Here is a 23746-nt window from a genome sequence, read left to right as displayed (position 1 = left end):
TTTGTCTCGTAGGATGTTGTAGTCCTTTGTCTCATAGGATGATGTAGTTCTTCATCCCGTAGGATGATGTAGTCCTTAGTCCTGCAGGATGATTTAGTCCTTTGTCTCATAGGATGATGTAGTCCTTTGTCTTGCAGGACGATGTAGTCTTTTATCCCATAGGATGTTGTAGTCCCTTGTCTCGTAGGATGTTGTAGTCCTTCATCCCGTAGGATGATATAGTCCTTTGTCTAATAGGATGATGTAGTCCTTTGTCTTGTAGGATGATGTAGTCCTTTGTCCCGTAGGATGTTGTAGTCCTTCATCTCGTAGGATGTTGTAGTCCTTTGTCCCATAGGATGATGTAGTCCTTTGTCTAATAGGATGATTTAGTCCTTTGTCCTGTAGGATGATTTAGTCCTTTGTCCTGTAGGATGATTTAGTCCTTTGTCTAATAGGATGATTTAGTCCTTTGTCCTGTAGGATGATTTAGTCCTTTGTCCTGTAGGATGATGTAGTCCTTTGTCTAATAGGATGATGTAGTACTTTGTCTTGTAGGATGATGCAGTCCTTTGTCCCGTAGGATGATGTAGTCCTTAGTCTTGTAGGATGATGAAGTCCTTTGTCCCGTAGGATGTTGTAGTCCTTCATCTCGTAGGATGTTGTAGTCCTTTGTCTAATAGGATGATGTAGTCCTTTGTCCCATAGGATGATGTAGTCCTTTGTCCTGTAGGATGATGTAGTCCTTTGTCTAATAGGATGATGTAGTCCTTTGTCCTGTAGGATGATGTAGTTCTTTGTCCTGTAGGATGTTATAGTCCTCGGGTTAGATGTTGAGCCCCTTCAAGTTGCAGGATTTTGTAAAACTTGCTCTGGTCGGATGCAGTACTCCTTCATGTGTTCAGATGTAGTACTCCTTCATGTTATCTCTGACAGAGTTATAGAGGTGCAGCTCTGTCTGGTTGGGGGTCTCCATGCTCTGGCAGTGCTCCTTCTCCTGGATACCGTGGTTTCTCTTCTGGGTCCCCCACAGATACAGGAGGCGAGTCACCACGGCCGAGATGCAAGCCGTGATGAACACCACGGCTGTCACCACACCTGAGGAGCAGCAAAGACATCGGCAGAAACCAGATACAGTGAGAACTGTTTTATGACAAGTGTGGATAACCAAAGGTACCTCTAATGATATGGTGGCCAGGTTCACCTGGAGAATCCGGGGTGTGATTGGATAAACAGTAAGTGTGAAAACCTTACTCCTAACCTTTTCTGTAACATTGTGCCAGAAAGCTTGAAAGACAAAGCTTGGCCCTCGACTGCAGCATCCCTCGGGGAGGTTTTGGTAGTGAACGAACGTCTGCCTCTATTGTCAGTACATTTCTTGCGCCTCATTTTAAATGTTAGTTGGCCAGTCACAAAAAAGTCCAGCAGTTCCAACTGAAAGCCATGCCAATAATAAATGTCCCCTTTTCTAGGATTGGCACTGACATTGAAGGGCCCTTAGAAAGGTCTGACTCAGGTCATAAGTACATACTAGAGGAACAGTAAGATACTACTATTTTGTCTTGATGGGCATTCTCGAAAAACATTGACATACGATGGTTGTATATTTCTATCCCAGACCTGCATGGCTTGTTATGGATTAAAAGGATTAGAGTAAAGCTCTGTGCGAGAGAATAAGAGGACTTTCATTGAATCCTGTACAGTCATGTAGGCAAAGAGGACTTGTAAACAATCTGTTCACCTGGTGTTTATGCTTAATAAACAAGGTTATTTCAAGACAGTGTGATCATTTACATACAAAAAAGGGACTATAAGTACAATTTTCATCCCATGAAAATCCCCCAGTTTATTTTTTGACCGCCCGCAGCAAAGTTTAAACCGCCTGCTCCAGGCACAGTGCTTCACCAAGATACTAAACAAGTGCAGTTGAGAAAATGACCTCAGTATACTCCAGGAATTACACAACAGAGTAAAACATGCCTGCTATCACAGCCACGTCCCGCTGAGTATCTCCGCCCTGCTGCTCCTTCTCTTTATTGGCCGCTGCAGAATCATCTGTGGAGGCAGATCAGAGAAACTCAATATGACAGCAAAAACCCTGGGCCGCTCTCTGGTTTCCTCTGCATCATGAGGGGTCAGAGTTCACCCTACAAGTGTCAATGCTGTGAAAGGAGTCAGACCTTTCTATGACAACATACAGCTTTAGGTTCATTTTAGATGCTGCTTGTTGCTGCATTTAGCTGCATGTGTTACCTCTCAGGTTGTGGGAGATGGAGTCTGCCAGCACTCCACAGTTTGACTGGACCAGTGACCCCCGGATGGTGACCAATGAGCTCCCTCGATTCATCAGCGCTTCTTTCAGAGGAGCCACATGGTTAAACTGGACCGAGAAGAGGCAGCCAATGAAACCACTTGAACCCGCCAGAACCACCTCCTCATGGAAGTTCTCTCTCCCTGTAGGAATTGACAGATAAACAGATAAACAAACAGACTAAACAGATAAACAGATAAACAATCCGGGTCTGTTTCACAAAGCAGGTTCAACAAACTCTGAGTCTAACCCTGAACTCTGAGTTGAACTACTCTGAGATAGGAAACTCTGAGTTTTCGGTTCCAGAACAGCTGATCAGAGTTAGTTCAATCAACTCTGAGTAGGTTCAGCCGGAGCTAAGTGCGTGCACGCTGACTGTAAAAAGCCAGCATTAATGGAGCCCCGACACCACGATTCACCATGGCAACGGTACACAAAAAGAGGTCCTCCTACGTCACACCAGTGGAGCTCGAAATCCTCACGCGGACGTTCAGCGAATATCAGCATGTTTTTAGAAACATAAAGTAACACGGCTGCAGCTGCAAAAGAGAGAGAAGCGGCGTGGGAAGAAACTGCTGCTCGAGTAAATTTGCAAGTAAGTAAAATTTATATTAATTTAGGAGCAATCCAGCGGGAGGAAAAAACATACATGGAAGCAGTTAAAAATAAAACAGCAGAACATCATTGAAAGGTGCGGCTCAGGCAGAACAGGCTCATGGCTGAACCTCACTTTGATCATATTTTAAATATTAAACAGATTAAATATCATTCAGTGGCTGTTTGTTTTAATGTGCATCAGCTTTATCCCTAACATGATGCTGACTTCACATACATTATAATTCATGTACAATTCAACGTTTCTTCTTTTAATCTGTAACCGCTCAAACACACGCGTGAGACGGGCTGAATGAACGAGGAAGTGAATGAGGGTTTTATATTCTAGAGGGAGGAGACAGAGAGAAACTCTGAGTGTCCTGAAGAAAACCTGCTCCCGACCAGGTTAGGTTCACAGACTTGGTTACCATAGTAACCAACTCAGAGTTAAGTCAAGTTACCTCTCTTTCTGAAACGGCAAACCCGAGGTTTCCCTCATTTCAGGGTTAACAAACTCGGGGTTTTCACTAAACCTGCTTTCTGAAACGGGCCCCAGGTCTCCCTTGAAAAGGAGATTCTTAATCTCAGTGGGACTATCTGGTTAAATAAAGGTTAAATAAAAAATGAAAAAAAAATGAGGGTCAGCAAATACAATCTGAGAGGAGCATTTGTATTGAAAAAAGTAAAGACAAAAACAAACATTAAAAACCGTTGTCTGTCAGTCAGGGGGGTGAACCTGTGGAATACTTGTTCCGAAGACATCCAAACATGCAGTACACTTTGTCAGAACAATTCCATCATACAATACACTTTGGAAAATTTAAGTTAATGTAAGTATGTTAATGCCACAATGGCCCAAATCGAAAATACAAATTTATCTGCTTAGCGGCTGCATATCCTCGTTTTCGTGGTGATTATGATTTTGTAAGGTAAGAGGGGGAGGAGTTAACTAGCGTTAGCTTCTGCCCACACCCTTTCAGTTTATCACTAAAAACTTTTATTTTCTATCTTTGTATTTTGTTTTGTCTGTTGAAAATGAACCGCAATAAAATAAAATTCAATTGAAAAAAAAAAGAATAAACAAACATATAAACAGGCAGATAAACAAACATGTAAACAGACAGATAAACAAACATGTAAACAGACAGATAAACAAACATATAAACAAACATGTAAACAGACAGATAAACAAACATGTAAACAGACAGATAAACAAGTGTTGTGGCAAAAAAGTTCCACAAACTATCTTATCTGCAACTTAATTTCAATCTCCAATAGATAATAAAACCTCAAAAATAGTTAATAAACTTGGTCGAATAAGTCTTCAAACTGAGAAATAAAACTGTCAAAAATGATCTTAGAAAAGCAAAATCTGATGCAACAAAAATCTTTATTGATGACAGATAAACTGATACATCAATAAATCAATGAGTGTCATCCGGACGAGACTGCCCACGGGTCAGCCGCTCGGGTCTTATATACTCTCCGCCCCCCCCTCGCTGGGCTTCAGCTTCCCCCCACACCTGTTGGAGCTCCCCCTCGCTCTGGCTTTTTTCCATCAGCCGGTTTCCTCTCAGTTTTTGCCTGACCCATTTCCAACTTTTCTGCAGGCCTCTTCTTCACTCCGGCCAATTAGGCACGTTCATGCACTGTACAACAAAAAGGGAGGGGCTGGGGGGGGGACACCTGTTTTTCTTGGCCAGCTGCCAACCCTGCGCTTGCCTTTGATGCTGAGCCCAGCGAGTTTTTCAGCTTAGGATTCTATATTTAGAGTTTTAACACTTTAGATTATGAAAACTTATTATAAAACATTAGAATATAAAACCTTAACTATAAAACATTTGACTGTTAAACCTCAACTATAAAAAACTTGACTGTAAAACTTTAACTTTAAGACATTTGACTGTACAACTTTAACTTTAAGGCTTTAGACTATAGAAAAGTTAACTTTAAGACATTTTAACTATAAAACTTTAACTTTAAAGCATTAGACTATAGAAAAGTTAACTTTAAGACATTTTAACTATAAAACTTTAACTTTAAGGCATTAAAACATTTAATTTATAAATCTTATGGTTATATAACTTCAACTCTAAAACCTTTGATTATGAAGTTTCAACTAAAACATATCATTATAACACTTTTGATTATATATCATAAACTCTAAAACATTTAATTATAAAGTTTCAACTAAAACACATCATTATAAAACTTTTGATTATATAACTTCAACTTTAAAACATTTGATTATAAAGCTTCAAAAATGTTTCCAACATTCCCTCCTGTGGGACTGGAAAGTCACATACTAACAATTTTAAGTGATCATCGAGATGATTAATATCACTCATGACAAATGCATCCGACAGGCGAAAGTTTTTTCAACACAAGCATGTAAACAGACAGATAAACAAGCACATAAACAGGCAGATAAACAAACATATAAAAAGACAGATAAACAAACAAACACATAAACAGACAGATAAACAAACATGTAAACAGACAGATAAACAAACAAACACATAAACAGACAGATAAACAAACACATAAAAAGACAGATAAACAAACAAACACATAAACAGGCAGATAAACAAACATATAAAAAGACAGATAAACAAACAAACACATAAACAGACAGATAAACAAACACGTAAACAGACAGATAAACAAACAAACACATAAACAGACAGATAAACAAACACATAAAAAGACAGATAAACAAACAAACACATAAACAGGCAGATAAACAAACATGTAAACAGACAGATAAACAAACAAACACATAAACAGACAGATAAACAAACACATAAAAAGACAGATAAACAAACAAACACATAAACAGGCAGATAAACAAACATATAAAAAGACAGATAAACAAACAAACACATAAACAGACAGATAAACAAACACGTAAACAGACAGATAAACAAACAAACACATAAACAGACAGATAAACAAACACATAAAAAGACAGATAAACAAACAAACACATAAACAGACAGATAAACAAACATATAAACAGACAGATAAACAAACACATAAACAGACAGATAAACAAACAAACACATAAACAGACAGATAAACAAACATGTAAACAGACAGATAAACAAACATATAAACAGACAGATAAACAAACACATAAACAGACAGATAAACAAACAAACACATAAACAGACAGATAAACAAACACATAAACAGGCAGATAAACAAACAGATAAACAAACACATAAACAGACAGATAAACAAACAAACACATAAACAGGCAGATAAACAAACACATAAACAGGCAGATAAACAGATACATGACTTGAGGACTTACTGATGACTCTTCCCAGAGTCAGGGATCTGATAGAGATCAGCTCTGCTTCAGAGGACAGCCTGAACTTTGTGTGGACGTCCTGGTCAATCTGATGGAGCGAAAAGAATCAAAGAAACAGAAACTAAATTAAATCAGCAGCGCCACTTTCTGACACATAACAGACCACAATCGGCTTTAAGTGCTTCAGACCTTCACTGACGTGCTTATTCATCTCGATACAGATCAATAATCTAACGGGCTCTCTGCCTGTCCTCTCGGCTCACCTGTACGTACAGGTCTCTGCCCCCACGGTGGATTCTGATTTGATGGAGTCGTCCGTCTGCCAAGCTGCTGAGGACCGGACTGAACACCTCCGGGGTCCTGTGAGGCTGCAGGTGATACCAGATCTGCAGACTGCCTACATACAGAAACACACACAGACAGCATTAAACAGCATCAATGTCTTTCTTTTGAAGCCATTTTCTCTGTTTGTAGTTTGTCCCAGAAGAAGTGATGGTGGAGACTCTGAGCCAAAACAGCCCATAGTTCTGGAGCTGGAGCAGGAGCTGGAGCAGGAGCTGGAGCAGGAGCTGGAGCAGAGTGAGCAGGAGTTTTTAACACTATTTACAGTCATACACTCATTTACAGAGAGGAGGTTGGAAACGTACAGAAACATGAACTCAACAACGGCCACAGTTCATAGGTCTGATTTTAGATAGAAAGTCGTAGTTAAAGACTGATTTGATCAGTTGTAGATTTTCTCATGCATGGCGCTGTATTTCTTCAGTGTCAGTGCGGATCATCAGATGTGCGTACCGTTGGTGGTGAGGATGACCGCCATGTACTGCTGGCTGAAGGTGCAGACGGTCAGCAGCATGGCGGGGCTGCTGGAGGTGATGAAGCTGAAGGCGGCGTCCTCTCCGGCCCGGCTGCTCGTCTGGAAGCTTCTGTTCTGCATCACTGAGAAGGGCTCCTGAAAGAGGAGGCTGAGCGAGGACTCTCTGTCCAGTGACACCGACACCTCTGCAGAGACACACACACACACACACACACACACACACAGAACACAAAGCTTATATAACAGGAGAACCTTGGTTTTAACTCTTGATGTTTGGTAGTCTTAAGTCCTGCTGGCGCCCCCTACAGGTGGAAACGTTCACTATGCTCCACAACATGAGCTGAGTGAAACTCTGTGTCTGATCAGAGGTGGATGAAAAACACAGTTTCTCCTGAGGATGGTGTTTGTGGACAGATGTCCTGAGGATGAACCCCTTATATTTTACTGACCCTGTGACCTTTCCCCAGTCAGCTGACCGGGACACTTCCTGTGAGCAGTAGATATTCTTACTAAGAAACCAGGAAAAACAAATTCCTCTTTTTAAATGTGTTTGTTAATAAAAGAAAGCACAGCTTACCTGGTATCAAACTTAACTGAGGTGCTGGAGACCTTCTTCAAGGCATGAACAGGTAACCTTTTCATCCTTGAAGGTCTCTGACCGAAACCTTAAAATTAAATACGATTCTTGCACAGATTTGAGTGTGCGGATGCTTTTTCATTAAACGTGTTTGTTAAAAGATGTAAATTCATTAGTTTGTAACCTTGTTTGGACCTGATCAGATTTTTAAGAGAGTTTTTAGAAGTTGATGTCGGTTACAAAAAGAAGAGACTGAATCTGGGACCTCATGTTGAAAAGCCTTGGATTTGATCATGAATTCATTTGACGATGATTTGTTAACTTGTATAACAGAGATGAACAGATGAGTGTGTGTGACCTTCTCTACAGGTGGGGCCTCCGTACGCTGAGGTGGAGCAGTCGCAGGTGTAGCCGCTGCTCCTCTCGATGCACCTCCCTCTGTTGTGGCAGAGGCTGCTGGAGCCGCTGCAGTAGCCAGGACACCCCGAGCTCACCCCCGGCACCGTCCTGGCCCTATCCTCCAGGTCAAAGGTCATACCATTGATGTTCAGAGTCCGAATGCAGCCCAGGAAACCTCTCCGCTGGCTCGCTGATCCTCCTGAGAACCCATACAACAATGTTTACTATATGAAACGGGTTCTACCAACACATCATCATCAGAGCTCATACAGCGTTTAGACAGGTGGACTGAGGTGGAGCAGAAACACACGCATGTGCTTCTTTATTCTACAGAGAGTTTCATTTATTTCTGATAATGTGATGCTGCTGTGGTTCATAATCCTGTTTATATTCATAAAAACTTGAATAGCTTGTGCCTTCACTCTGTTTGCAACTGAACCTGGAGACTTTTTGTTGGTGACGTCGTTACGCTGTGTCGTTTACAGTTTAACACACAGAGAGCATAAGACTTCTGTTTAAATATATCTTATATAAAAAATCATAAGAGTTAGAAAATTACTAACCTGAACAGATTTTAGGGACATGAAGCTTTTAAAGAAACTCACAAAATGATGTCACAAAAAGCAGAAATAACTATGCAGTCTCTGTGTTTCAAAAACATGTCCCGACGCGTCCTGACACGTCTCTACATGTCTCGCCACGTCTCTACGCGTCCCGATGCCGTCTCGAAGCCGTCTCGACACGTCTCTACGCGTCCCGATGCCGTCTAGCCACGTCTCTACGCGTCCCGAAGCCGTCTCGCCACGTCTCTACGCGTCCCGATGCCGTCTCGCCACGTCTCTACGCGTCCCGAAGCCATCCTGAAGCCGTCTCGATGAGTTTCTACGAGTCCCGACACGTCTCTACGCGTCCGGACACGTCTCTACGCATCCCGACACATTTCTACACGTCTCTATTCGTCCCGAAACGTTTCTACGCGTCCCGAAGCCGTCTCGAAGCTGTCTCGACACGTCTCTAGGCGTCCCAATGCCGTCTCATCACGTCTCTACGCATCCCGAAGCCGTCCCGAAGCCGTCTCGACGAGTTTCTACACGTCTTTGTCATGTCTCGACACCTCTCTACGAGTCCCAACATGTCTCTACGCGTTCCGACACCTCTCTACGAGTCTCGACACCTCTCTACGAGTCCCGACACATTTCTACACGTCCCGAACACGTCTCTACTCGTCCCGTCACGTCACGTCCTGACACATCTCTACACATCCCGACACGTGACATACCTACAAACAGCTGGCCGTTGAGGCGGAGGCGTAGGTGTCCATCAGATGGAGCCTCCAGCAGGTGGAGGGGCAGCCAGTCCACCTGCAGCCACGCCTCCTTCACATTACGTTCCGCCCTCACCTGGTGCCACTGCTGGTCGTTCAGAGGGAGGGGGGACTTCACCGCCAGGACCACCGGACCGTTTCCAGTGTTAAAGGAGAAAGAGACCACAGAGGGAGCTGAGAGGACACACACACACACACACACACACACGCACACACACACACACACACACACACAAACACACACACAGAGATACAACCACAGTTTTGTTTATGCTCTGCAGGTGTATTGTCTCTCTAATGTCCAGCAGGTGGCGACTCCACTGGTTGTAAAAGCAGTTTGATCCTATAGAAGTCTATGAGAAAATGCTCCTCCTCCTCTCCTGATGTATTCCCTCAGTAAACATGTTCCTAATGAGTTTATGGTCTCAGTCTCTAGTTTCAAGTCTTCTTCAACACAGCATGATGCTCATTTAGTCACTGATGCTCCCATTGAGAGTCACACAGACCAGACAGAGGGGAGGGGTTAGGGCGGGGCTACCTGTGAGTGACAAGTTGCTTATACAGGATAAAGGTGTGACAATGTGTAACCATCCTCTCGTCCAAATATGGTCACTTCTGGCTGCAGAAAAACAAGATGGCGACGGCAAAAATGCTGAACTAGAGGCTTTAAACTGTAGTCCACAAACTATCCGGTGATGTCACTGTGGCCACGCCCACTTCTTATATTCAGTCTATTGTCTTATCTCCTCCCTCAGATAAAAATAGTGTGTTCATCAGTTGACTCACAGCTCAGCTCCAGTCTGATGAAGTCTTTGTGTCCCAGGTTCTCCAGAAAGACTCCTGAAGGAGCGCTGGTCCTGAAGAAGAAGGAGAAGTCGGAGGAGAGCTCGGCCTGCAGGGAGGGGAAGAGGAGCGAGGAGGACTCCTGGAAGAAGGACACCGCGTTCCAGATTGACTCTGAAGGACAGATCAGAGAAATGTACAGGAGCAGAAACCCTGACAGACGGCAGAGAGTTGGGAACAGCATCCTTTAACACATGTTCCTATTTATTCAGCACATTATCCCAGCAGAACAAAGGGAGAAAAAGCTGAGGGATAAAAGGTTTCACACTAGGTTCCTTTGTTTCCAGATATCACCACGAAAGTCTTAAATCTTCTCAAATCCTTTCAGGCTTATTTAAACACAAACACACAGATTTCTTTCCATGCAGGCCAAACCAGGCCAGACCAGACCAGGCCAAAAGACACTGCACTCAGAGGATTCAGATGAAAACTAATCCATGCACACTTTTCTGCTTACACATGATGTGGTCTGGATGGAAAAACAGTGAAATAAGAAAAATTCCTCCTCAAAACATCTGTATATATATATATATATATATATATATATATATATATATATATATACTGTATGTGGTTTTGTCTCAGATAATAAAAGAAGCTGAAAATGGAGCTTTAACACTGATTGATCACCTACTGTCTCCATAGCACCACAGAGGCCCGATGCTGTAGACGGCCTCTGAGTTTGTTCTGTTGGTGTCTCCGACCACGATGAGGCTCACTGGAAGGTGGTTTTTATAGGACAGGACTCCTGTGTCATTAGCCCTGACACACAAATAGAAAAGTACTGTTAACATCTCTGTATGCCTCCACCAACCAATCATGTTACAGTTTACATCCATCAGTGTTTTATGGTGGCCGATGAGGGCCAACACGCTGCAACAGCCAAAGAGATTTTCATCAGTAGAGTTAGAAACAAAGCTAATTCCAAAAAAACACATTTATTTATCTTGTTGGACCTATCCATCATCCCAGACCACATCCTGAGGGTCGACAAGTCTTGGTTTTTTAAAGACATGTTGCAGGGAAATAAAACATGCTTATAATCAATGTTACTCTCAATGTAAGCATTATGTACACGTCATCTGAAACATCATTTAAACGTGATGTTAACATCATGTTAATGTCATGTAAACGTCATGTAAATGTCATGTAAACGGCATTCAAACATGATGTAAACGTCATGTTAACGTCATGTAAACGTCATGTTAACGTCATGTTAACATCATGTAAAAGTCATGTAAACATGTAAATGTCAAGTCAACATGATGTATACATCATGTTGACATCATGTAAACATGTAAATGTCATGTTAACGTCATGTAAACATGATGTAAACATGATGTAAACGTCATGTAAACGTCATGTAAACATGATTTAAACATAATCTAAGCGTCATGTAAACGTCATATAAAGTCATGTAAACATGATGTCAACGTCATGTAAACATGTAAACGTCATGTTACCCTCATGTAACCGTCATGTAATCGTCATGTAAACATGATGTAAACGTCATGTAATCATGTAAATGTCAAGTAAACGTCATGTGAACGTCATGTAAATGTCATATAAACATGATGTAAACGTCATGTAAACATGTAAATGTCATGTGAACGTCATGTAAATGTCATATAAACATGATGTAAATGTCATGTAAACATGATGTATACATCATGTAAACGTCATATAAACATGGTGTAAACATAATCTAAGCGTCATGTAAACGTCATGTAAATGTCATATAAAAGTCTTCTAAACTTCATGTAAACATCATGTAAACATCATGTAGCCATTATGTAAACATGATGTAAATATCATGTAAACATCATGTAAACGTCATGAAAATGTCATATAAACATCATGTAAACATCATGTAAACATCATGTAAACGTCTTCTAAACTTTTGTAAACATCATGTAAACATGTAAATGTCATGTTAACGTCATGTAAACGCCAGGTAAACGCCAGGTAAACATCATGTAAACGTCATGTATGCGTCATGTAAATGACATGAAAACGTCAACAGTTTCACAGATCGCGATTCAATGACTTTTCTATCAACTTCCTGTTGACCTGTTATTTTATGTACCATGTGTCTGAGTCTGCGTCACAGTTGCAGAAGTAGTTCATGTCTATGCAGTTCTCCTCCAGGCTGCAGGAGCACTGCTGCACACCCGGCAGGAAGCCTCCCCAGTAGCTCCGCCTCGATCCACCCTGATCCACCCACCAGGAAAACGGGCGGCCGTCTGCAGAACACATGACGAGAAGAAGAAATGTGTGTGTGACTGTGTTCACACAAAAGAGATGCACCAACTGTACAGAAGAGATGAACTAATAACATAATGATACAACTTTACCTCTGGTGTTGAAGAGGCGGGACTTCCTGCAGTTGTAAACCACTTCCTGTTGGCAGTGCTCTGAGCCAGTGATGATGGCGTGCAGATGTTTTGAGGAGGAGCTGTAGTTTAACATCATAATGTGAGGATTCTGCAGAGATGAGCCCTGGACTCTGACTGGAGAGCTGACGCTATGACTCACCACCGTCCACACACGCTCCTCTAAACGCACACACACACACACACACACACACACATATTAATGTGTTAACATGTTAGCATGAACACACACACGCTCCTCTACTTAAAACAAGAATACAAAGAGTTGTGTATTGTATGTAGTGTGCAGTGTATTCTCACTGACATGATGAAGCTCAGCCTGTCGTGTTGTGAAGACAGGAAGTGAACAGAATGACTGCACCGTTTAGTGTCACACTGCTGATCGATGCAGAGATCTGTCACAGACTCGACTCTGAGCTCCGGTCCCAGAGGAGCCAGAGAGACTGAAGGTGATCACATGGACTGAACTCACCTGTCATGTTGCAGTAGACCGGGGCGGGCCCCAGGGGGCCACTCCCATCCGGATCAATAGAGTAGAAACCGGAGGAGCTGCCAGTCAGCCTGTAGGCCTCGCAGGACGGCTCGTAGATGGCTGCAGGGAGACTTTTGTTTAGATGTCACTCTTTAATCATCCTCTTAATAAGCTGCAGATCTGTGGTTCCTGCAAAGCCTTTGAAAACTCTCAAATGTTTCTGTTTCATTTAAGCATCAATCAATCTTAAAGTCCGAAAAAATCTTTATTAATTATTACTGAGCAGCAAAACCTGATCTGAGCTGTTTGAGAAAACCTCAGTGTCTGTCAGATTCTACAATAAATGATACTAAATCATGACTGAATAACCCTACTATCTGAAACACTACAAACAAGATGAACTAAAATAAAAAGAATGAAGAGAAATAAAGACTAGAGAGTAAGATAAAGATGATGGGGTAAAATGAAGAAGATGAAGAGAAATAAAGAAGAAGATGTTAGATAAGGTGAAGTGAAATAAAGTGTGACACAGGGACTCACAGTTGTGGCAGACGGCTCCGGAGTAACCAGTCCCTGAACAGTCGCAGGAGAAAGAGCTCCAGGTCTGCAGACATCGACCTCCGTGTTCACACAGGTTAGGAAGACACCTGCAGCGGAGGGCAACACAGGACCACACTTTCATCAACTTCACCTGTCTATTCCATGTTTTTCATATTTATGGCTCTAAATGTCTCACAGATAACACAATCCTTGATGGGTCAAAGGTCGTCCACTAAAAGTTCTTGTTGTTTCCACTGACAGGCTCAGATTGTTATTCTAACTGGTGACAACATGACAGAAAGGATCCCTACAGAGATAGACCTTTTTGTTACAGAGGAAGATGATTGTTTTAACCACACACAGACGTTACATCGCTCTCTGCAAACACACCAGACTCCATTCAGAAAAACAGTGAGTTTAGCTCACAGGACACAGGAGCTGCTGCTCTGCTGCTGCCTCCATGTTTTTGTGTCTGTTTGCGTTGATTTAAGTTTCAGATTTGAAACATGTCCTTACAAAATGTGTCAGTCTTGGTTTAATTACGTGAGAAGTAAAAAGTTTTATTTCTTATACAGTTGTGCTCTCAGCTGCTGACCTGCAGATGAGCTCCCTCTGACAAACTCAGACAAAAAAGTAGATTAGGTCCAATATGGGAAAATAATCTCATCCTCTTAACAAAGAGCACAGAGCTGCGTTTATTAAACCAAAATATAAAGCATGATGTTCCATGATCAGACGTTCATGTCTGTGAAAGGTTTTAATGTTTAAACTAATCCGAGGGGATATGAGAAGGTTTGGGATGAAAATTAATCTCTCTGTGTAAATATTTAAGCCACTGTCAGGCTTATGAGGCAGCGACAGAGATCAACATTTGGGCGTCTAAAAAAGGATTATATATTTGCTGATGGTATTTTTTATGTCATAAACAGAATAAAACGATTACTGACAGAAACATTGAGTAAAAATGTATGTATTTCAGTCTGGACTAAAGTCATAGAAACCACCACTGACATCACCATGAAATCACCCCAGGTTATTCACACTCTAATAAGCAGGGGTCAAAGGTTACTGACCACACACCTGAGCACATTTAGTCTTGCTGTGTGTGTTTACAGGATGTATGTAAACTGAGAGCAAGGCTGCAAACCCCTGAACACAAAAACAAGGATGGACAGTGGGGTCGGGTCCTTCATGCAGAGGGAGGACACCGTCTGAGCTCACAGTGTGTCTGAGTGTATGCGTTCTTCTGTGACAGTGTGTGTGCAATAAACAGCTTGTTTACCTGTCTCTGATGTTACAGGTGTCAAACTGAAGCTCATTATAAACTCCCAGCAGCCCTTGCTGCACGTGTTGGAGGTTGATGGTCTGGCTGTTGATGGATATGAGGCGCATGCAGCCCTGGAAGGACACGGCTGGGTTGTGACAGCCTGTGGGGGGGCAGCCTGGTGGAGACGAAACATGTAGAACAAAGATCCTCATCTGAACATGCTTAAAGAGGACTCACTCTGATACTGTAGTGAGACACTTAAATTATCCACTGACCTCCGAAGATGAAGCTGCCTGTGGCCTCCAGGTGCTCCCACGGCCCCATTGTGGAGGCCGGCTCGTTGTCCAGAGTCAGACTCACCTGAAGACTTCTCGTGTCCAAACTCACCGAGTGCCACAGTCCATCATTGACTCTGTGACCTGGAGACCGACACGAAAACTTTACTTTACTTTATCACTGACGATGAAGACAAGGAACCATGTCTGTAACACTGAACAGTTCCCGAGTCAGAGCTCCTGAGTCAGAGCTCCTCAGTCAGAGCTCCCGAGTCAGAGCTCCCGAGTCAGAGCTCCTCAGTCAGAGCTCCCGAGTCAGAGCTCCCGAGTCAGAGCTCCTCATTCAGAGCTCCTCAGTCAGAGCTCCTCATTCAGAGCTCCTGAGTCAGAGCTCCTGAGTCAGAGCTCCTCAGTCAGAGCTCCTCAGTCACAGCTCCTGAGTCAGAGCTCTGAATGAGGAGCTCCTGAGTCAAAGCTCCTCAGTCACAGCTCCTGTGTCCGAGCTCCTCAGTCAGAGCTCCTCATTCAGAGCTCCTGAGTCAGAGGTATGATGTCTCACCAGATCTTGGAGGGATTATCTCCATAAACACGATTGGACCCAGAAATCCAAGAACATCTGTGAAGTATAAATGTGATTTCCTGAAACTGAATCCACTAAAGATCTGAGCTCCAAACAAACTACTCATGAAGACACCAACATGTTCACTGCACAGCACCACATTACTTTATTTCACTGTGTCAGAAGTATGAGCACTTGCAGTCACTTTGTCTGGGCTCTGGTGTGTGTAGTATACGTGCATGTATGTGTACAGTGTGTATTTGCCGACCTGCAGCGCGCTCTGATCTCCTGTCTCCTGGCTTGTGGAGGCTCAGGATCAGCCGGCTCTGTCTGATCTGTAGATCCAGTCTCTGGTTGTCTCGGTTCAGTCGGGCAGACAGCAGCAGCCCTTCGGGGTTCCACGTCCTAAACTGGAAGCGAACAGAGAAACCTCCCAAGATGGTGGAGGACGAGGCCGCAGGCAGCGACAGGAAGCTGCTGCTGGAGCTCAGGAAGGTACAGCCGACCAGCAGGGGCCTCGAGCACGAGAAGGTCACATTACCCTGGAGGAGCAGAGAGGATGACCTCTGTTTCTCTCACCTTTACTCTGATATGTGTCACTCTGACATTAAAGCTTGCTGCTCCTCAGCTGATGTGAACACAGAGACTCCCCTGAGGTTTAAGTGGAAATGAATGATGATCATTTATGATGTTTAAAGATGGCCCTCGACCCTGTCTGCACTTGATTCATGGCTCAGCTCTGCGGTCCACACAGGACTGTTATCTCCAACCCCTGTGTGTCACAGTCAAACTGCATCGTCTCTCGGTGCACTGGCTGAATACACTTGAACTCACCACGCTGTAAATCTGTGGTTTGCGTCTCTTTGCGAGATCGATGATGTTGATGCCATTGTAATAAAGGTTCTCGATGCAGCCATGAAAGTTCCTCCTGAGGAAGGTGCCGGGTTTACCGGGCAGAGGGATGCCTCCGAAGCTCAGCTGAAACAAAGAGAGAGAGCATGTAACCGACTCTTTACACTGAAACGTGCAGATGAAAGACTGCAGACAGGAAGAGCAAAGGAGAGGAAAGATTGAAGAGATAAATCATGACTTTTAGAATGATTTCATATTAAAGGTGTTTCTCAGTGACTGATACCTGAGCAGGATGACTGACCTCATAGTCCACCTCCAGTGAGTCTCCCTCCCCTCTGCTGATGAAGTGCTGCGTGTGCGAGTCCACCGTCAGATTCACCTGCTTGTTGAAGCGCTCCATGATGACCGAGTGCCAGTGCTGGTCGTCCAGCAGAGAGCCAACAGTGACTGCAACCCGACTGCTGCTAAACCTCAGCCGAGTGTCGTCTGACACAAACACAGAGAACAGCACAAAAGAGCCTTTTATAAATCCCTTAATTCATCCTCTCACAAAGGACGGTGTCAGAGGTCACGACCTCCATTCTCCGCTTGACATAATAAAAAACCATTCAGTTACATGTCTTCATACCAAAGCAACAACATGTAGCATGTTTTCTGTAAAGCACTTTTGAAAGTGTTTCACATGAAACTTCACATGAAACTTATGGTGATGACGATGTGATGGTGATGGTGATGGTGATGACGATGTGATGGTGATGGTGATGGTGATGACGATGTGATGGTGACGGTGATGGTGATGGTGATGTGATGGTGATGTGATGGTGATGGTGATGGTGATGGTGATGTGATGGTGATGGTGATGGTGATGGTGATGACGATGTGATGGTGATGGTGATGACGATGTGATGGTTATGGTGATGACGATGACGATGACGATGACGATGACGATGTGATGGTGAAGGTGATGGTGATGGTGATGGTGATGACGATGTGATGGTGATGGTGATGACGATGTGATGGTGATGGTGATGGTGATGACGATGTGATGGTGATGGTGATGGTGATGGTGATGTGATGGTGATTGTGATGACGATGTGATGGTGATGGTGATGACGATGTGATGGTGATGACGATGTGATGGTTATGGTGATGACGATGACGATGTGATGGTGAAGGTGAAGGTGATGGTGATGGTGATGACGATGTGATGGTGATGGTGATGGTGATGGTGATGTGATGGTGATGGTGATGACGATGTGATGGTGATGGTGATGGTGATGTGATGGTGATTGTGATGACGATGTGATGGTGATGGTGATGACGATGTGATGGTGATGACGATGTGATGGTTATGGTGATGACGATGACGATGTGATGGTGAAGGTGAAGGTGATGGTGATGGTGATGGTGATGACGATGTGATGGTGATGGTGATGGTGATGACGATGTGATGGTGATGGTGATGACGATGTGATGGTTATGGTGATGACGATGACGATGTGATGGTGAAGGTGATGGTGATGGTGATGGTGATGGTGATGACGATGTGATGGTGATGGTGATGGTGATGGTGATGTGATGGTGATTGTGATGACGATGTGATGGTGATGGTGATGACGATGTGATGGTGATGGTGATTGTGATGACGATGTGATGGTGATGGTGATGACGATGTGATGGTGATGACGATGTGATGGTTATGGTGATGACGATGACGATGTGATGGTGAAGGTGAAGGTGATGGTGATGGTGATGGTGATGACGATGTGATGGTGATGGTGATGGTGATGACGATGTGATGGTGATGGTGATGACGATGTGATGGTTATGGTGATGACGATGACGATGTGATGGTGAAGGTGATGGTGATGGTGATGGTGATGGTGATGGTGATGACGATGTGATGGTGATGGTGATGGTGATGGTGATGTGATGGTGATTGTGATGACGATGTGATGGTGATGGTGATGACGATGTGATGGTGATGGTGATTGTGATGACGATGTGATGGTGATGGTGATGACGATGTGATGGTGATGGTGATGGTGATTGTGATGACGATGTGATGGTGATTGTGATGACGATGTGATGGTTATGGTGATGACGATGACGATGACGATGTGATGGTGAAGGTGAAGGTGATGGTGATGACAATGTGATGGTGATGGTGATGACGATGTGATGGTGATGGTGATGGTGATGACAATGTGATGGTGATGGTGATGGTGATGTGATGGTGATAGTGATGGTGATGTGATGGTTATGGTGATGACGATGTGATGGTGATGGTGATGGTGATGGTGATGACGATGTGATGGTGATGGTGATGACGATGTGATGGTGATGGTGATGGTGATGGTGATGGTGATGACGATGTGATGGTGATGGTGATGGTGATGACGATGTGATGGTGATGGTGATGGTGATAGTGATAGTGATAGTGATGGTGATGGTGATGGTGATGACGATGTGATGGTGATGGTGATGACGATGTGATGGTTATGGTGATGACGATGTGATGGTGATGGTTATGGTGATGACGATGTGATGGTGATGATGATGGTGATGGTGATGACGATGTGATGGTGATGGTGATGGTGATGACAATGTGATGGTGATGACGATGTGATGGTGATGGTGATGTGATGGTGATAGTGATGGTGATAGTGATGGTGATGGTGATGACGATGTGATGGTGATGACGATGTGATGGTGATGGTGATAGTGATGGTGATGGTGATGACGATGTGATGGTGATGACGATGTAATGGTGATGGTGATAGTGATGGTGATGACGATGTGATGGTGATGGTGATGACGATGTGATGGTGATGACGATGTGATGGTGATGGTGATAGTGATGGTGATGACGATGACGATGTGATGGTGATTGTGATGACGATGTGATGGTTATGGTGATGACGATGTGATGGTGATGACGATGTGATGACGATGTGATGGTGATGGTGATGGTTATGGTGAAGACGATGTGATGGTGATGGTGATGGTGATGGTGATGTGATGGTGATGACGATGTGATGACGATGTGATGGTGATGGTGATGGTGATGGTGATGTGATGGTGATGACGATGTGATGACGATGTGATGGTGATGGTGATGGTGATGACGATGTGATGGTGATGCCGATGTGATGACGATGTGATGGTGATGGTGATGGTGATGTCCATGTGATGGTGATGTGAATAAATACTTGTAAAAGAATTCCAGCACTGTTAAACGTCATGATGAACGGCTCACTCGGTCCTGTGTGTGAAGCTACAATAAAACAGACTGCAGTTCACTTTACGGCCACCAGGGTGACAGCACTTTGACATGTCATTACTATTAGACCTGTAGTTAGAAGTACAAGGACACAGAACTGACAGACTGTTGGTACAAAAGATACATGCACTGTATGCTGAGCTTAAAGTTGTGATGTTTTAAGTTCTTTGTCTCATGTTGTTGTTTTGTGAAGAACTTAAGTCACTTTAAATCTGTTGTGTGTTCACGGCCGCCTGTTGAGCTGCACCTCTCTCTTTGTCAGGAAGGTTGATTCTGAATGTGTTCCCTGTGAGGTGAGCTGCCGCTGTAACCCTCTCTAATGTATATTGTATAATATAATGAGTGTGCTAAATGAACATGTAAGCAGGTTTCTTCAGGGACATGAGGGTCCTGGGTTCTGGTTTCCTGCTGAAGAAGCTGGGTAAAAGATGATGGTAATTGTGTCTTACCCAGGTTGAGGTAGAGGGCCAGCTTTCCTCGGTGGAGCTCCAGGGTGATGTAGTCGCCCCTCTGCCCCTCCCCGTGCAGTAACACCCCCTCCGCCTGGCGGCTTTTAAAGCGCAGAGAGATCACGTCCTTTACCGTCGACATCGACTTCTGATTGAAACGATACAACAGAGAACTCCTGCCATCGAAGTCGGCCATGTCTGACTCTAAAAGGAAAAATGAGTACATGAGAATCAATCCATAACACAGGTCACAGAGCCAGAGCATGATGGACTGAGGCAATCAAGTTCTACAGTGTTGATGGGTTCAATAATGTCACTACAACATGACTCAAATAGAGAGAAGGGTTAGGGTTAGGCTTAGTTAGGGTTAGGAGAGAGAGAGGGAGACCTATCTTTCCATCAGACGTCATCAAACACACTTTTATTTCACTGTTTTAGGCTGTAAGCAGCCCGCGTGTGATACATGAGTCAGGTGTCTTTAAACAGGTGTAAACATAATTTATCCATGATCGTCAGTTGTGGGTGACTCACTGAAGGAGCAGCCATACAGCTCCACCCGGAGGCCCAGCCAGCCACTCGGGTTCCAGTCCAGAGGGACGAAGCGCAGGAAGCGCGTCCTCACTGAGGGGGACAGCTTGTTCTGCACGATGGCCTCAGCGTTCACGTTCCCCCCAAACATCTGCAGGAAACCACCGGATAGAAAGATGATAGAGTCGATAAGGACGATAGAATCAATAGAGAGGATAGAGATGTGTCTAACATCTCATGAGCTCTGATAGAAGAATGAGGAGACTTCATCGTCTTCATCTTAAAGAGTGATCTGATGAAGGGCCATTCCACAACGCTCAGTGGGACTCATGAACGGTCACACACTCTACCTGCACACTGTGTGTACATCCTGAACCTGCTGCTGAGCCTGTAGCAGGCAGGTGAGTAACAATCACTGATAACTACGTGATCAGTGATGTTAAATGTCTGTAAGCCCACATCAGCATTAGTTGACCTCACAGTGACACTCTTCTATACCTGCAGTTTGTAGGATTAAAGGAACAGGAGGCTTTAAAGTGAATCGATTCATCCTCCGAGTGTTCGGCCTATTTATCTACAGAGGGAAGAGAGCGGCAGATATTTCACACACAAACCGCAGAGAAGGTGTAAAAGAGTTTATTTACACCAAATATGTTTCAGTTAAACACTTTGCATGTGAAAATAAATGAACCCCCAACCTTCTCTCAATCAGAAGGTTGAGGGTTAGGGTTAGGGGTCCCTGACTGCTACAGTCACATGTCGAAGTGTCCTTGGGCAAGATAGGGCAAGAAGATTGTGCATAGGTCTGACTGGAGGAGCTCTGAGGCCCACGCCATCAGTGTGTGAGCTACCAGTGTCGACAGGGACAGCCAGTTACCCTCGTGCTGTGTGACCCTGTATGTACTAGGGTTTAAGGTGTGTGTGTGTGTACGTGTGTGTGTACGTCCACACACACACACACACACAGACACACAGGCCACGCGCACGCACCCACATGCACGCACACGCACACACACATACACACACACAGGCACGCCCACACACACACACACACACACACACACACACATACACATGCACACACACACACACGCACACACATAGGCACGCCCACACACACATACACACACACACACACACACACACCATATGTGAGCGTGTTGCAGACTCACCCCTCCCCCGTCCTCCTGCCTGTACTGTCTCCACACCTGGCCCGTGTCGCTGTACAGCAGCAGGTATCTGCTCACCCAGTCTGGGCTGGCAGAGCGCCCCTGTGTGGCCACGGCCGTCACCTCCACCTGCTCCCTGAGGTCCACCTGCAGCCAGGGCTCCCGGTCTGTCACCATGGGAGACCAGCCTCCTGCTCCTGTGGGGCGGGCAGGTGGGCGTGGGGGGGCACATACAGGAAGTGGAGGTCAGTGGTGCCCATGTGTGTGTGTGTGCGCGCGTGTGTGTGTGTGTCGGCCTGCCTGTGTGTGTGTGTGTGTGTGTGTGTGTGTGTGTGTGTGTGTGTGGCTGACGGCCTCACAAGGACAACCTGTCTGACGGCTCCTCCCTCCGTAACACAGACGGTGTTATGTGGACTGACTTAGATCAGCTCTTTTAGTCACATGTGAACGCAGGTGAGAACAAAGAGCGATCACGGTTCTTAGCATGTTATTAATCACCTGAGCCAATGCAGCATCTGCTATCATTAAACCCCTGAGTGACAGTTTGTCCCAGTGGCCTTTACACCTGACCAAACGGGCAGAAGGAGGTGAGGTGATATCATGTTTGTAAGCACGCCGTGTTCTGTCTAACTGTAAAGATGAAAGCACCAGCAGCAGACTCAGCAGCTTTATGGTGTGTAACTGTAGCATGCTAACATCATCTCTCTCTTACCATCTCTCCTGTTGAGCTTAGCGCTGTGAGCAGCAGAGCTGATGGACGACTGAGACGAGCTCTGGAAGGATGAGTGTGGTAATGAGGACACCAGCGGACTGTTGCAGTTATCTGAGAAAGAAAAGGGACAGGCTGTGAACCACTGATCTCTTGAAACAGACTGTGGCTGACATGAATAAATCAAAGGTTTGGATATCAAAATGTCAGCAATAAATGAACCCATAGATGCGTCCTGTTGTCACCTCTGTGATTTGTTCACTTGCAGCTTAGAGGGATATTTGTCTGAGATGATTTTCAGGCCAGAATTATTATGATAGAAGGATTTCATACCAGCTCCTCTTTGTGTTAACTGATTACTAAGTCACATCACTGGATGGCAAACTGCAGTCTGTGGGCCAAATCTGGATCTACTATCAGTTTCATCTCTCATCTGATTTTCGCCAAATCAGTGTTAACATAAGCGGCTCTCACTCTGTTTGTCCTAATAAGGGAAATAATCTGTCTGTTGTTGGATAAAGCGGCTTGATTCTGAAAAGCTGCTTCCTTCCACAGGCCAAACACATGCTGGTTAACTGGTGAAATTGCTGTTGTGGTTGTCTGTCTGTTTGTGGCAGCCCTGTAGTTCAGTGGTGACCTGTCCAGGTGGGATTGGCTCCTCACTATGTCCCTGTTCACTGTATACAAACACTGCACACAGATCAGACAGGCAGCAGACTGTGAGGAGGTATTCACTCACCTTTATGACATCTGGCAGACAGACACCAGAGTGTGAGGTTTGATCACAATCAGCTTCATAATGCCTCCACATGGTGTCCCACAGGGCTTAATTCTAGGCCCATGTACACCTGTAACCTCAACATGTAGTAACCATCAGACAGCTGATAACAACCACTACAACAACAATCAGCACGTTTACCACCATAACACCAACCCTGCACTGGATACAGACGTTACAATCTCTGACAACAAACTACAGATCATCACTTTAAATACCTGGGTGTCACTGTTCAATCTGTCTTTCATATATCATGTAAAAGTGTTCAGTCCAATGATGTTCTCGAGATTCCTGGTGGCTGCACACAGTCAT

At 44.3% G+C, this 23746-nt stretch overlaps 1 protein-coding gene across 1 annotated transcript in view; it reads right to left on the bottom strand.

The window, feature by feature from the left end:
• Positions 1 to 880: 880 nt before the first annotated feature.
• LOC138608235 (contactin-associated protein-like 5) overlaps positions 881 to 23746 on the bottom strand; it is a 26201-nt gene continuing 3335 nt past the window's right edge. The window contains exons 2-24 of the mRNA XM_069680763.1: positions 22660 to 22770; positions 21951 to 22144; positions 20782 to 20929; positions 20251 to 20454; positions 16820 to 17004; positions 16501 to 16644; positions 15935 to 16208; positions 15108 to 15251; positions 14848 to 15007; positions 13566 to 13672; positions 13026 to 13145; positions 12515 to 12715; positions 12247 to 12403; positions 10795 to 10922; positions 10104 to 10274; positions 9273 to 9491; positions 7953 to 8192; positions 6996 to 7202; positions 6464 to 6597; positions 6201 to 6288; positions 2233 to 2433; positions 1960 to 2034; positions 881 to 1077 (exon numbers count right to left, since the gene is read on the bottom strand). Of these exons, the coding sequence (XP_069536864.1) occupies positions 881 to 1077; positions 1960 to 2034; positions 2233 to 2433; positions 6201 to 6288; positions 6464 to 6597; positions 6996 to 7202; positions 7953 to 8192; positions 9273 to 9491; positions 10104 to 10274; positions 10795 to 10922; positions 12247 to 12403; positions 12515 to 12715; positions 13026 to 13145; positions 13566 to 13672; positions 14848 to 15007; positions 15108 to 15251; positions 15935 to 16208; positions 16501 to 16644; positions 16820 to 17004; positions 20251 to 20454; positions 20782 to 20929; positions 21951 to 22144; positions 22660 to 22770 (3809 nt within the window). The remainder of the gene's footprint in view (positions 1078 to 1959; positions 2035 to 2232; positions 2434 to 6200; positions 6289 to 6463; positions 6598 to 6995; positions 7203 to 7952; positions 8193 to 9272; positions 9492 to 10103; positions 10275 to 10794; positions 10923 to 12246; positions 12404 to 12514; positions 12716 to 13025; positions 13146 to 13565; positions 13673 to 14847; positions 15008 to 15107; positions 15252 to 15934; positions 16209 to 16500; positions 16645 to 16819; positions 17005 to 20250; positions 20455 to 20781; positions 20930 to 21950; positions 22145 to 22659; positions 22771 to 23746) is intronic.

The sequence above is a fragment of the Semicossyphus pulcher genome, unplaced genomic scaffold (genome assembly GCF_022749685.1).
Source record: "Semicossyphus pulcher isolate SPU_LCO1_2020_fin unplaced genomic scaffold, fSemPul1.0.p SCAF_41, whole genome shotgun sequence".
NCBI classification, from domain to species: domain Eukaryota; kingdom Metazoa; phylum Chordata; class Actinopteri; order Labriformes; family Labridae; genus Semicossyphus; species Semicossyphus pulcher.
Note: the sequence above shows the minus strand (reverse complement) of the source record. Positions and strands in the feature narration are given on the sequence as shown.